This window comes from Crocodylus porosus, unplaced genomic scaffold (genome assembly GCF_001723895.1).
Source record: "Crocodylus porosus isolate Cpor-Errol unplaced genomic scaffold, CroPor_comp1, whole genome shotgun sequence".
NCBI lineage: Eukaryota > Metazoa > Chordata > Crocodylia > Crocodylidae > Crocodylus > Crocodylus porosus.
In genome coordinates this window covers 45,121,079-45,134,640 of record NW_017728918.1, presented here as the reverse complement: position 1 = coordinate 45,134,640, position 13,562 = coordinate 45,121,079, and the positions used below count along the sequence as shown (strand labels likewise).

At 36.8% G+C, this 13,562-nt stretch overlaps 1 protein-coding gene across 2 annotated transcripts in view; it reads left to right on the top strand.

Annotated features, from left to right (window-relative positions):
- Positions 1-13,562, top strand: part of BMP5 (bone morphogenetic protein 5) — a 79,518-nt gene that overhangs the window by 19,542 nt on the left and 46,414 nt on the right. For both annotated transcript variants that reach the window (XM_019537554.1, XM_019537553.1), the window contains exon 2: positions 8,635-8,827. In XM_019537554.1, the coding sequence (XP_019393099.1) occupies positions 8,635-8,827 (193 nt within the window). The remainder of the gene's footprint in view (positions 1-8,634; positions 8,828-13,562) is intronic.

Sequence of the window (13,562 nt, the reverse complement as noted above, 5' to 3'; positions counted from 1 at the left end):
GACCCTAGCATCTATGAATCTATGAATCTATGAATCTATGAAATAGCTAACAGGCACTGTAACCACTACTTTGTATTGTGCTTTGTGCATCCAAGGATCTTGGCCATGGGATTCATTTGAAGTGTTGCCTCTTAAGTCCCAAAAGGATAAGGCTCAACATGTAAAGAAAGGAAGAAAAAAAACCCAATTTTTGTTCTACTTTGTTGGTTCTTTCTTGCTTTTTTTGTGATGATGATAGTGCAGTTACTTAGCATGTGATAAGTGCTTTGCACTTCCAGAACTATGTCATAGCAGGAAATAGCCTATCCTTTTCTCTCTCTCTCTCTCTCTCTCTCTCTTATTTATCCTTCTTACTTTATTGGCAAGGATTTAACTAGCATAGGAAAGGCATGTTGTCATTTTCCCCATACAATATCAACTACAAACCTGCCAGAATTTAATAAGTATTGGAACACCTACAGTCTCACACTTGTTTTGACTTGTAGAGCAAGTGCACATAACTTGGAAGATGTAGAGAAATGTAAGTTGAATGAATAACACATGTTTATAAGCTAACTTTTTCATCAAACTGTTAGCTAATGAGGCTAGTCGTTTTCTATATATATATATATATATATATATAAAAATATACATTTAATATAATTAGTTTAGACTATAAAAAGGAATGAAAGATACTGCAGGTTGACTCATTACAGGCGGATTATGTTAGAAGTTTACCCATGGTAATAGAGGACTCCACTGTGTCTTTCTGACAGTAGTGAATGTTAGAGTTTATGTAAAAGACAGGTATTGTAACATACCTGGGAACTCTCGGGAGTATTGTGGAAGATACCTTTCCACTCTGGAGAAGGCAAATCCCAGGAGAAATGATGAAGGAGGTAATCCTCCAGCTTTTTAAAGTATATTTAAAAGAGGAAAAAGTATATTTCCAAAAAAGATGAAAAAGTATATTTTATCACATATCAGGGTTCTAATCCAAGACAATTTTTCATTGACAATCTGAACATTTTTACTAACATCCAAACTTTTCTTCTATCACATATTTTACTGATATAAATTTTACACAATGTAAATATAAATCTTCTGCCAGGTCCTGCTCTGATGCTAATCCCTAGTCAGAAGGGTTGGGTTCACATTTAGGGGTTTAACACCAAACATAGTAAAAACATTTTTAAAAAAGTTTGGTTGTCATTAAAAAGTATTTAGTAAAAAGCATTTTCTTTGGTGGCAAACCTGGTTGACTGAAGCAATGGTTTTACACTATGCTGCCCAGGGGTCTCCTAATCACCTTCATATCCTGCTGCCCACCTCTTATCCTTCCCCCCACCAAATGGAAGGGGGTCCCTGCACAGGCACCAAAGAAACCTACCTACATCCCAGAAATATTGCAGGATAGAAAGCAGCAGTGGCAGCATATGGTTGCGGGGGAGGTGTGGTGGGGGTGGTTAGAGCAGTGGTTCTCAACCTTGCAGCTTTTAATGTGTTGTCTGGGCTGCACCCACACAACTAATTTCCTGTGCATCCATTGGAAAAATGTTTTGTTTTTTAAAACAATGGGCCAGAGCACCATGATGATTAGGATATGGGTTGAGAAACACTACTTTATAAGCTTCCTGCAGGGTGCTGTGCTTCCACCCAGAAACCAGGTGACATTGTTCTTCCCTGCCTGGCCTTCAGCACTCAGTCAGGTTTTTTTCTGAGGGTTCTTGAGTAAAGCAGACTAGTAGTTGCATTTTTACAGACAGTTCAAATTTATTTCCAGATTTCCTGAACAGGTTTTTTTATCCCGACTTTTACTGATTGGCCATAAATTTAAGGGCAGTTAGCACCCTTGCCATACACCCTGCTACCTTTCATTCCTGCCTCCAATTTCCCTTTTCTCCTTTATACATAACTGGTGTCTGCCATTTCTTAAAGTTGATTATATTACATTGAGATTTTGAGAGTAGTAGAATACAGGTATCTTACCACTATAAAAACTAGTAACCAATAACTAGAAGTTTTCAAATTTATATTTTGTGAACCCATAAAAGCTAACATTTCTAGTGGTATCCCTTTAGTTTTCAGTGATAAAACTAAAGATACAGAGTGAAGATTTAATAGACTAGACTTAGATCCCTGAATACTAAAAGTTATTATTTTATGAAATACTGAATACTGCAATAGGTTATTTAAACTTAACCATAAGCAATTAAAATATATTCACATTTATAAAAATTCAACAAAATACAATACTGATGCTATGCCCAGGTGGGTTCTAAAAAAAATCTTAATTATAGCCTACCACTCCAAGGTAGGCTGGATCCAGTGAATGAAAGCTTTCTAATTAACTGCACTCAACTTTGGATTGGGCCTTAAGTCATAAACTTCAATAATTCTGAGTGCTTATGAAGATATTATTGAGCTGATTTCTCTTTTACTGAAGCTGGCATGAAAAGCACAACATTTTGTCAAGCCAGTTCTCAACCTTTAGAAAGAATTCTAAATTTCAGACCTGCCAAATTCTATTCAGCTGAGCGGGTAGCTGATTAACCTTGTTGACTCCAGTTCTTGTGAAATGACCCCTCACTTTCATCAATGCAACTGGCATCAGAATGTTACCCAACATGTTTTCTGTTTTGTAATTTAATAAAAAGATTATTATACATAAACACTATTTATATTGCTCTTTCAAAACCACATCTGGAGACCCCTAATTATTTTAAATAAAACAAGCTCAGTAATAATAAATACAGAATCACTCAAATATACAGTACATCAATAAAGCTCTTCTAGGACCATAAGCACTGCAATGAAAATTTAATATTGCTGTACATTTAACTCTCTTTTCTAACTCACAATTTTCACTGTTTTCAGTACTGATTATTTCTGAGTAGGGTCTGGAAAAGTGGTCCATAGAATTCGATCAGGCAGATTAAATTTAGTAATCTAAAAGCTGAACTGTTACATACACATTTAGGTTTTCTATTAGAAGATGCTCTTAATTACTTTGATTTTTAAAGTGTACTTCATAATAGTTCTTCCTAAGAATTCCATTTAACTAAAATGCTTTTATCTTTTAGAAGATAGTGCTCCTTATCTACATGTTGCTGAAGGCATATTGACTTCAACAAGCTTTGGATCAGGTCCTGCAGTTTTAGGGTTTTTGCAGTGCAGCAATAAAATATGTATTTGTTTAGTTAGGTCTAATACTAGCTTCTAAAATTGAGAACCTGTGTAAGCCTGTACGAATACACAAAGCTTTTAACATACAAGCAGGACATGGTAACACATCCACGTGTATTTGACATATGAAATACGATTGTTTTGCTAAATGTGGCTCTGGCTCTTAATTCCTGATATATTTAATTGAAAATATTTGTATGTTAGAGTAAATGGTTTTATCTTTCTCCTTAGAGCATATCAATCTGCCACCTACATGCCTTTCAGTTTGTTGCCATTTTTTGTTAAATATGGTGTTATATTTTAAAAATTTAAGTAAAGGAAAGACAAATGGATTCTTGGTATTTGAATTTTTGGGGAGAAGAGCAAGAAGGGGGTAAATAGCTGTTTGATGTCTGTCTTTTCACAGTAGCCAAATAGCTAATTCCTGGGGCCTCTGACCTTTCAGTGTCCTGTAACAGAGTATTTGCATTAATCTGTTGCTTATCTGTCACCTACCACATTTGATATTTCCAGCCTCTGCTTCTAATTATCAGTCATTAGAAGCAGCACTGAGTAATTTCAGAAGAAAACTCCTGGAACCTTTGACCTGTTTTTGTCAGATAACCACAAGTATTCACTATAGATAAACTATCATTTCATTGTATTCAAGATGTAAACGAGTGTAGTTTGTAGTGTATCAGTTTACTGTAACCTCTATCACCTTGAAGTGGTTAAAACTGACTGGTTTACTTTCAGGCTATGAGAAGAATTCAGAGTCAAATGGTGAAATTTAGTGAGATTAGTATAAATGGCATCTTACAGTCACATGATCTGCAATGGTCATAAGTTTGCTTTTAGATATTTGCAACAGCTAAAAATGACAAGAACCTGATTAGTCAAGTTTCATAACTGTAATATCTTTATGTTAAATTGGGATCTTGGCCCTTACAATAGAGTTTATAAAATAAAACTGTTAAATCTTAATTTTTGTTCAACAGTTTGCTAAAACCCCCCCCCCAATAATCAAATTAAAAAATAGCGTATGTAACATGCCACATTATGCTGTAGATTGTCCCTTTAAGTCAGTTATTAATGGCTGTTGGTACATTATACATACTCAAACTTGTTCTATACCTTGTTAGAACTTACGTTGAATTGGATATCATTTTTTTCTTTCTTTTTCTTTTTTAAATAATCCATGTATGTGTGTGTGTTGAGGGGAAGAAAGGGAGGTTGTTTGATTTTTTCAGGAGATCAAGTCCTTTGGTGTTACAAACCAGCAGAGTTCCATTGATTTGCAATGGAGCCTCATAAATTCATACAAGTGGTGAACTTATACCAGTCTTTTTAAAATATATATAAATGATAACCTACTTTTGTGTGTGTTTTTGTTTATAATGAAGTATAATCTGAATACATTATGAGCTTGAGTGTTTCATTGGTCATATTGATGGGTGGCAAAATATGAGCAGATGGTAAAAGAGCAGTCATATGTTTCAAGAGTCCTTTGTACTGTTGCTGAATGAATTGTCCTGATACAGTATTAAACATTTATATTGGAGATGTGCTTTAAGTTGAAACTTAGAAATCTGAGTCTGGTTAATTATTACAACCAAGGACTTCTTCAGACATTTTTGCAATAGTCAGCATTGGCCTTGATGTTCTAATCAAATATTAATTGGAGTAATCTTATTCTGTTCCACCCACAGTTTCAGAAGGTATACTGAATTTACAAGTTAAAATGCTGGCCCCATGAAGTCAATCCTAAACTCAGTGAGGTTGGGATTTCACCCAGAAATTGTATTTTCAGCTGATCTCTTCATCCAGCTCTTTATTTAACTACTCTTGTTTTTTTGTGGAATTTATCCTTGGTGATTGCAGCTTATCTAATTTTAAATTCTGTTCTGGCTGAAGATTAGTCCTCGGGGGATGCATTATAGCAACTAAGCCTGTGTGCGCTTTTCATATGGCAACACTGACTTTTCTTTGGAACTAGATGCAACCTAGATCAGTAATATCTCCATGAGCCATGCTTTAATTATTTTTTCACTGAACAGCAAATAATTATCAGTACTCTTTCAGCAGTTGTGTGTGCTCATGAGAGAATACAATTAATACTGTAACTTGAAGTGCATTGTTATTTGTGTCCAAGTTGCTTAAGTGTTTCCAAACAAATGTTATTAATTAGAATATACTGTCAAGCAACTAGGCAAAAGTAGGCCAAAATCCCCATTTAGAATGCAATATGACGTTCTCAGTGACAGTGATTAGTCCTTAAATAAAAGCTCCTGATTGAATAAGTAGTAACCAGAAATACTGAACCGGGTCCTGATTTAATGTTATTTTTAAATGATTGTATGGACAAAAACTTTGGCACATCTGCATCCATATAGTCTTCCAGAAATGTTCAGTTATTAAAAGCTTACAACAAAGTAGTCATAGAGAAAACAAACCAACCACGAGTAACTTTTTCTTTGCTAAGGCATTTGCATACCTTCATTCTTGCTATATCCTTAGTAAAGAAAGGATATAAATGTTCTTTTCTTCAGAAACAGGTTTACTCTCAGTATACATCTTGCAGTTAAGGAGCTAGCAATGGAGCTACTAAATAGACTGCATCCTGTTTCTCCTCAGTGGCAGCCCATTCATCTTGAGCTATGAGTGGCCAGTTTTCATACTTCTGCCTTTTTTCTCTCTTGACTTTCTCTGCTAGGCTTTTAAAATCACAAATTGTTCACATCTAAATATGGGTTTGAACAAACTAAACCTTAAAGAGGAGTTGTATCATTCTGTGTCAGTAAAGTAATTTCATCTTTACTCCAGTAAAGACACTCTTACAGATAATATATTTTGCACATGACAGTGATTAAGACAAAATTGTCATCAGATTTGCATGTTTTAAGCAATTCCATATAACTGAAAGTCTTTCTGATTAACATTTTTGATGGAGCGACTATTTAGTCCCTAACTATACTTTCATCAGAAGTGACCATAGGTGATGTAACTAACATCTGAAAGGAGGTTCAAAGCTTTTTTTTCAGGGGCAGTTTCCCAACCCTACATTCTGAATATGTACTTACTATGTATGCACTCACAGACATCTAGCCTACTTTCCCTTTTATATCCAGAGTCTAAGCTAGATCCACAAAATAAAAGGAGAAGGTAGAAAGATCGTAGCGGGGCTGAACAGAGCTTGACATGTATATGTTTGTCCAAACTGAGACCCAACTCTGAACATTTGGGTCTGCATCCATCACTAGTAAACAAATGCTGCCTGCTTGGTGGGGTAGATAAAATAGCTTTGCACATCTCAAATCCATTCAGGTACAGAACATGAATGTGGCAGGGATCTGCTGCACCTAATGCCCCATGGGAACTGTACACAGACACATGCACTTGTGTGCGCATGTATTAGAAAAAAGCTTTTAGAGTAAAATTAATCATAAATCATTACCTCTAATTTCCATAAAATGAGTTTTTTCTTTATATATTTTGATACTTACACTTAAGCTACAGATGTTTATCCTAGGATAAACCATTTTATCCTAGGATAAAGTGCATTGTTCAGACATCCATTTTCCTAGGATAAATCCTGAAAAAAGGTTAATGGGATAAAAAGTACAAACAGTTTATCTTGGGACACCTGAAATTGCATCCAAATGGTTATCCTAGGATAGGATAATTGAATCAGTGGCAGAAAAGCAGCAGTGCATTCAGCTGTTCACTAAATCCTGATTAGAAGGCTGATGTGCATACACACCAGGAAATTTCTGTTCCAGAACTAACACAGGTACAACTAATTCAGAGACAAATGCTATGTACATTCCTAGCCTTATTGCTAAATCCTATTTTATTTTAGGTGCCCAAATGGCACATTCAAACCATAAAACTACAGTTCCTGGTACTTAGGCACAGTTTTAAGTTCAGCCCTATTATGCACACTCCCAATGAATGCACAACAGTCCTGCCTTTTAACTGAGTTTCTGCACAGTGAATTAGGATCAGTTTAATCACATGTGTGAAGCTGAGTAAACCAAATCATTTTATTAGTAAAAAACTAGAACTAGTGAGCATTACAAAGAGGAGAAATTTCCTTCAACCTTTTAGCCCAATAGCCTAGTGGCTATGGCAGTTATCCGGGAGTGGCTTCTAGGCCCACCTCAACAAGAGGTTTGAAATTTGTGTTTTAGCATCTGAGAGAAATGCTCTAACCTCCAGACCCCAGACTCAGCATTACCCAGTCTTCCCTCCAGGCTTCCCTTTGAAACTATCACACTAGTCAGCTAAAAGAGAGGCCAGGAGGGAGAGAATAAGCCAGAGGGTGGCTCAGTAACATGGCAGCTGCCTTCAGGGGCAGGTGATCCTCTAATATGGGGCAGAAACTTTCCCAATGCTGTTTATCCATTTTATCCAATGACTTTTAAATGCAAGGTGCAGTGGGTCAGGCACCAGTTCAAACCCCTTTTGATGAAGTGAGTCTAGAACCTGGCCCCTTGCTCCTGGATAAGTGCTTAAATGACTAATCTATTGGGCTAAAAGTTTGGAGGGCTCCTCTTCTTTGTTTCCTCCTCTATTTTAATTCCAGCAGGCATACACATGGGGGAATTTTACTTCACAAATATAGTTATGTGGCTGTGTACATGTGATTTAGGTGTGTAAAGCAAAATAGTATTTAGCCCTTAGTCTGCCAAAAATGTTCATTCCTGAAACTAGGGGAAAAGTTCAGCTAGTGTCAGATGATTCATCCTGATTTACTTTTCTGGAAGATCTGGCTTACTATCCTTACTGTCCTGATCAACTAATTACCATGTTAGATTTAGCCTCTGCTGGAATTGTATAGCAAGTACAAGGCATAACTAGAGAAAAGACAGAGAATAAATGTATTTAAATGCTTTATTTGCAGTGTGAGTGCCAAAACCACTTAGCTCTGACCGGTGGTTCTCTTGCTCAGACCACCGACAAGAGGACACTTACACCATAAGATGACAGCATGTGTTAATTTATATTGCAGTAGCTGCTTCTTAAGTGTACTATAACTGTTACATATTTAACATCAGAATTTATTGCCTCAGACAGGAGTGGTCCACTCTCTCTCTTTTCTCTTCTGATTATTACTTCAATATTGTACTCCAAACTCATCTATGGCTCCCAAATAATTGCTTCTGTATGTATAGTCTCTGATCCTTCTGCAACTTTCATTTTGTCCATATTTCTTTACAACATGCCCCCTTTCAGCTTTATTGATGTTCTTTCCACTCTGGCCTCTGTAATTTGTATAAAACCACTGAGGTTTTTTCCTTTTGAACTGAAAACACTTGGCTTGTGAAGTTTCCTTTAACTGGAAGTATGTCTGGGTTTGTGGTTTTATTATTTGCACAGTTTTCTATCATCCTGTTTGTTTGGTTTTCATTTCTAAGCATAGCGAATGTTCAGTTAATCATGGGAAATGTATAATTTTATTGCTTTAATGTAATTACATTTTTTTAATAGTTGAAAGAGACAAGGACTTTTCTCATCAGCGAAGGCATTACAAAGAATTTCGGTTTGACCTGACTCAAATCCCACATGGAGAAGCAGTGACAGCAGCTGAATTCCGGATTTACAAGGACCGAAGCAGCAGTCGGTTTGAGAATGAAACCATTCAGATTAGCATATATCAGATCATCAAGGAATACCCAAACAGGTACTCTTTGTGTGAGTGTGTGTGTATTACATTTCAAATAATTTCTCATGTTTGCACTCTCTAAAATGGAGGAATAATACCCAGTCAGCTTTCAGGAATGCACCTTCTGCAAGATCTTGTTTCTTGTCAGTTAATTTTACAGGATGTCATTTCCTAGAAAACAATAACAAAGACCGGGCTAGAAAAAAAATACCTGGCATGAAACGATTTCAGTGTCACAGAACCTTAAATTTTCCCAACTGATTATCTAATCTGCATATCCACTGTCCCTTTTTCTGTGTGCAGGCATGTAGCTAGATTAAGTTCACAGTTCTGGATGAACAAAGATGGAATCACATGCACAATTTAAGTGTCCAAGAAAATATATCCCTCATTGAAATAAGGAACACCACAAGCCAAGTGTCACTGTGAAATTTAAAAGGACACACTTTATGGTTCAACTTCATTTATTTTTGCAGAAGCAAAAGCTGTATTCATTTTTAACTGTCCAGGACTAATATGTATAATTAACTTAGATTAGGTCATGTATACACTTTATAATAAGATATTGCACATAAGCTAAAAGTGAATGGGAAGACAGCAATTACAAGTGGACGAGGCAATATTCTAAGTTTACAGAAAGCTCTGTGGAAGAAGTTTTCAAGATACACACCACTAAAACAGGTTTTCAAAGGACCTCAGCATCCAAAGCATCCCATTAGAATCAGCAGCAGACCCAAGATGCTACCAAGTAAAGCTGTGCAAATAAAAGATTTTTCAATTGAGACACCAAACAATAAAATTATAAAAAGAAGAAAAAAAAGAACAATGCCAGATTAATGATCTGGGGTTTTTTTACCACCAGAAAGAAGAACCCTCCCCACCTCAATTTTGTGTGGGACAAATTAATCATTAAAGAAATCATGTCCTTTCTGGCCATTAAAATAAAAAAGCAAAATAGTGTAAACTAAGACCTACATTTTAAGTTGGACTGACAGAAAACCCAAAACAAATAAACAAGCTCCTCCCCACCCCCCTCCCAAAAAATAAACCCAGCAAGGAGGAGAATACCTGGTGAAAGTCCCACCTTTTACCAAATACCACAGGAGTTAGGCATTTATCCAGGATGTGGCAAGACAGGGTTCAAATCCCATCTCTGCTTGATGGGATTTCTTCTACTTTTATTCTCCTACAGGGAAGCTTAACCACTAGGCTTTAAAGATATTTGTACTTTCTCCTGCTGGCCCTGTGAATATTTAGGGATTTTATATCAAGTTTATTTCAAGTCAAAAGAGATTAAAAGCAACTTAATCCAGAACAGCCCTTCTAGGGCCACACTACATGAATGGGGATCCAACTTGCAAAACCATTTGAAAGAACTGCAACAATAGGCTCTGAAAAGAGGCTGTGAAGCGGTGGAGAGCCTAAGGGAAGGGTATCTTTTAAGTAGATATATATCAAGGTGTCAATGAAATAAGGTCTTTGTCTCTAACCCAAAAAGATTGTTGAAGAAGTAATGGTAAGGGGTAATTTTCTAACCTTTTGATGTTCTGGACTTTTTCAATAACTGTTTCCTAACAAATTACTCCACTGAGAGAGGAAAAACTTCTAGTGCTCTGAGATTAATCTGAATGTCTAACAAGTACCCAAACCTGCTACTGTGAGAATAAGCATACCCCCTATATAATAGCTACAGTGTATGATAGTCTGCTGATCTCTGGGCGTATCTACATGTTGCCCTATGTCACTGTACAACATATTACAGTGATGTCATGATGTAGTGATCATGTGAGTCTACACATGATTGGCAGCTACTTTGCTGTAGTGGCATGCACCCCTGTTCCAGCGTGCTGCTATGGCAAAGTAGCAGCGAAAACTAACCATGTGTTGTGCGCACGGAACAGTACAGGCAGTTACTGCACCATGCTTTAGTACATCCTTAGTTCAAAAGGAAGTACTAAATCACGGCGCCATAACAACATCACTGTAGGGCAACATGTAGATGCGCCATATAAATTTCAAAGTCTTCACTTATGTTAGGTTCATGAACACACAAACTCTTGATGCTGATGGTCTTGCTAGTCTTGAATGTTTAATTGTGTACAGGCAGATGTCTCAGGGGGACAAGCTGGACAGTAGAATTGGGGAAGGTTCACATGCTACATCCAAAGTTCATCTTGGCTGATGTACATTACTTAGGTTTGAAACCTGGAGAGTTTGTTGGTCTCTCACCTGCTTCTAGATGTCCAGGTTGCAACAGTTGCCCAAAATGTTTTTATCATTTGTGCTTGGCAAAAAAATGTATATCCTTTGTTTTTGAGTGTAGACCTCATTAGAGTGATTCATTATTCTACCATCTAAAAGTTGTACTGGTCATATGGGACTACTTGTTATAAAGATAATTGCAGTTGCTTATTGCTTAATATGCAGTAGCTACATTGATCAGTTAGTTTCTGAGTGAAGCTAGACATGGTTATTGACACACAGGGCCTCAGACTGACTCTTGCCGACCTCAAAAACCTGTCTTCTTGTGTTATATTGCGTCATCTGGAGTCAGCAGAGTGACTTCTATTTCAGCTTGGAAAGTGATGGGGGGTGGGGGGATGTTTGATAAAGGGTCCTAAATTCTGGGACATCTCATACCTTTTGACCATGAGAAGTGAGATCTTCTAGATTTTAGTTGCTCAGGAATGTTTATTTGTAGTCTCAGATATTATTCTGTCAATGGCTGTGTGCCACTAACATAAGTGAATTGAATTCTCTTGGAGTTTGCTGAATGACAGCAGTAGACATTGATGTTTCTATTTAATCCAAGAATATGTGAAGCAGAACCAATGGCAATGCAAACTGTCCTATGCATTCCTGCCAATGTGCTCCTAGCCTGAGGTGGATTGGCTGTTTCTAGTTCTGGAAGTCACATTTATACGGAATACCTCCTTAGTCAGAGTCTGCTAGCAGACAGCCATCATCTTAACTCAGCTTAATTCATCTTGCATTAGGGAATTCTCAGACAGCATAAGAATGCCATGGCAGCTCCTTCAAATGATGGTGTGAAGCTGGAGATAAAGGAGCACTTGGAAGACAGCTCTGTGTAATTTCAAAGTGGTCATGATCTGGTTTGGAACAGATCTTTTCCAGAATCAAGGGGTAAGAAAGTAAAAGACAGCTTTTTTACTGCCTTTATCTCCCCAACCAAGCTTTTTGCTGAGCAAAGTCATAAGATATGGAGCTGCATACATTTTTTCCTGAGATTCCTGGGTTTATTGGTTTTTTTGTTGTGGACAGCTGACTCCAAGGGAGTGGACTAAGACCACGAAACTCATTTCATGTAGATAATCAATAGTCTTTACGCAGGGAAAATCCTTCTGCAGTGCCTGGAGATACATTAATATGGCAACCTTTTTTTTTTCACTTAAATTCTGCATAAAGATGTTAAGTTTCCATTTCAGGCTACTTCATATCATTTAATTTTTTCTTTACATATGGTTAGCTACTCTTTTATAGGAAACATGAATTTTACATATTTGGAGCTGCATTCCAATTCTGCCTTTCATTCACAATGCACCCAATGTTGCTTTTCAGTCAATAATGGAGCATTTTGAGGTAGAAAATTAATAAAAAATGTGGTGCACAGTTGGGTTCAGTGGTCTCAAGTGAAGGGTGAAATCCTGGCCCCATGTAAATTAATGGCAGCCTTCCCAGTGACTTCATTGGAATACAGGATATCATCCTGAATTTGTAACAAACTGAGAAAAAAATCAAGTTATAAGTAACCTCCTTTTTCATTGTAAATATTTTGCAGTTCTTTAGGAAGTTCTGTTGACCTGGGCTACATTCCTAACAGAGATCCAGAAGTGAAAGGCTCTATATCTTATTACCAGACCCTTGAGACATCATTTCTAGTTTTCTGTAGTTTCCTAAAATGAATTATTTGTTCATCTGCCAAACCAAAGGGGAAGAATGATCAATCTGTTGGATCCAGTTACATTACTTGATCACCTTGCATGAGGAAAGGTTGAAATACCAATCCCAAAGAGTAGCTGTGTTCATGTCTGTTGCAGTGGTATAAGCAGAATAAGTTAAATTGTCCAACTCTGAAACTGCTCCTGGGCCAAAACTCTTTTTGGAAAATTTGCCCCTAATAATGATCTGGGGTCTAGACCCATTATAAGGCCTTATTTTCTTCCTGTATATGAAGGCACTGATCAAATTGACATTTGAAGGGATGTATCTGAGGACATGTTTTGGATTTTTTCTGGTACCAGTCCAAAGCTGGGATTTTATTTCATCATTAGTATAGAAGCCATCAGCTTTGAGGATCAGACAGTAAAAATACAAATATACAATGAGCAATGTTGCAAAGATAAAAGGTGAAGTCCAAACCCTGTACAACGGACCTTTTTGCAAGGACAGCAAATTTGAATGCTAGTGTGAGTTCTAAAGAAAAACATTTTTAACAGGCGTTATAACATATACTCCTTTGTATGAAGTCTGTCTGAAACTACTGGGACATTTATTATCAGTTTAAAGTTGTTTCAAATTTGTTTGTTTTTAAAACTTACTATAAAACCCTTTTTCACTAAATGTTTTTCCTGTTTACATGTTTACTATGTTGAGTAATTTATTATAGGGTACTTTTACATGTGCAGTGGGGGTGAGGGGAAGTGCTGCTATAGTTTCATAGTTTCATAGTAGCTAGAGTCGGAAGGGACCTAGGTAGATCATCTAGTCCGACCCCCTGCCTTGGCAGGAAAGA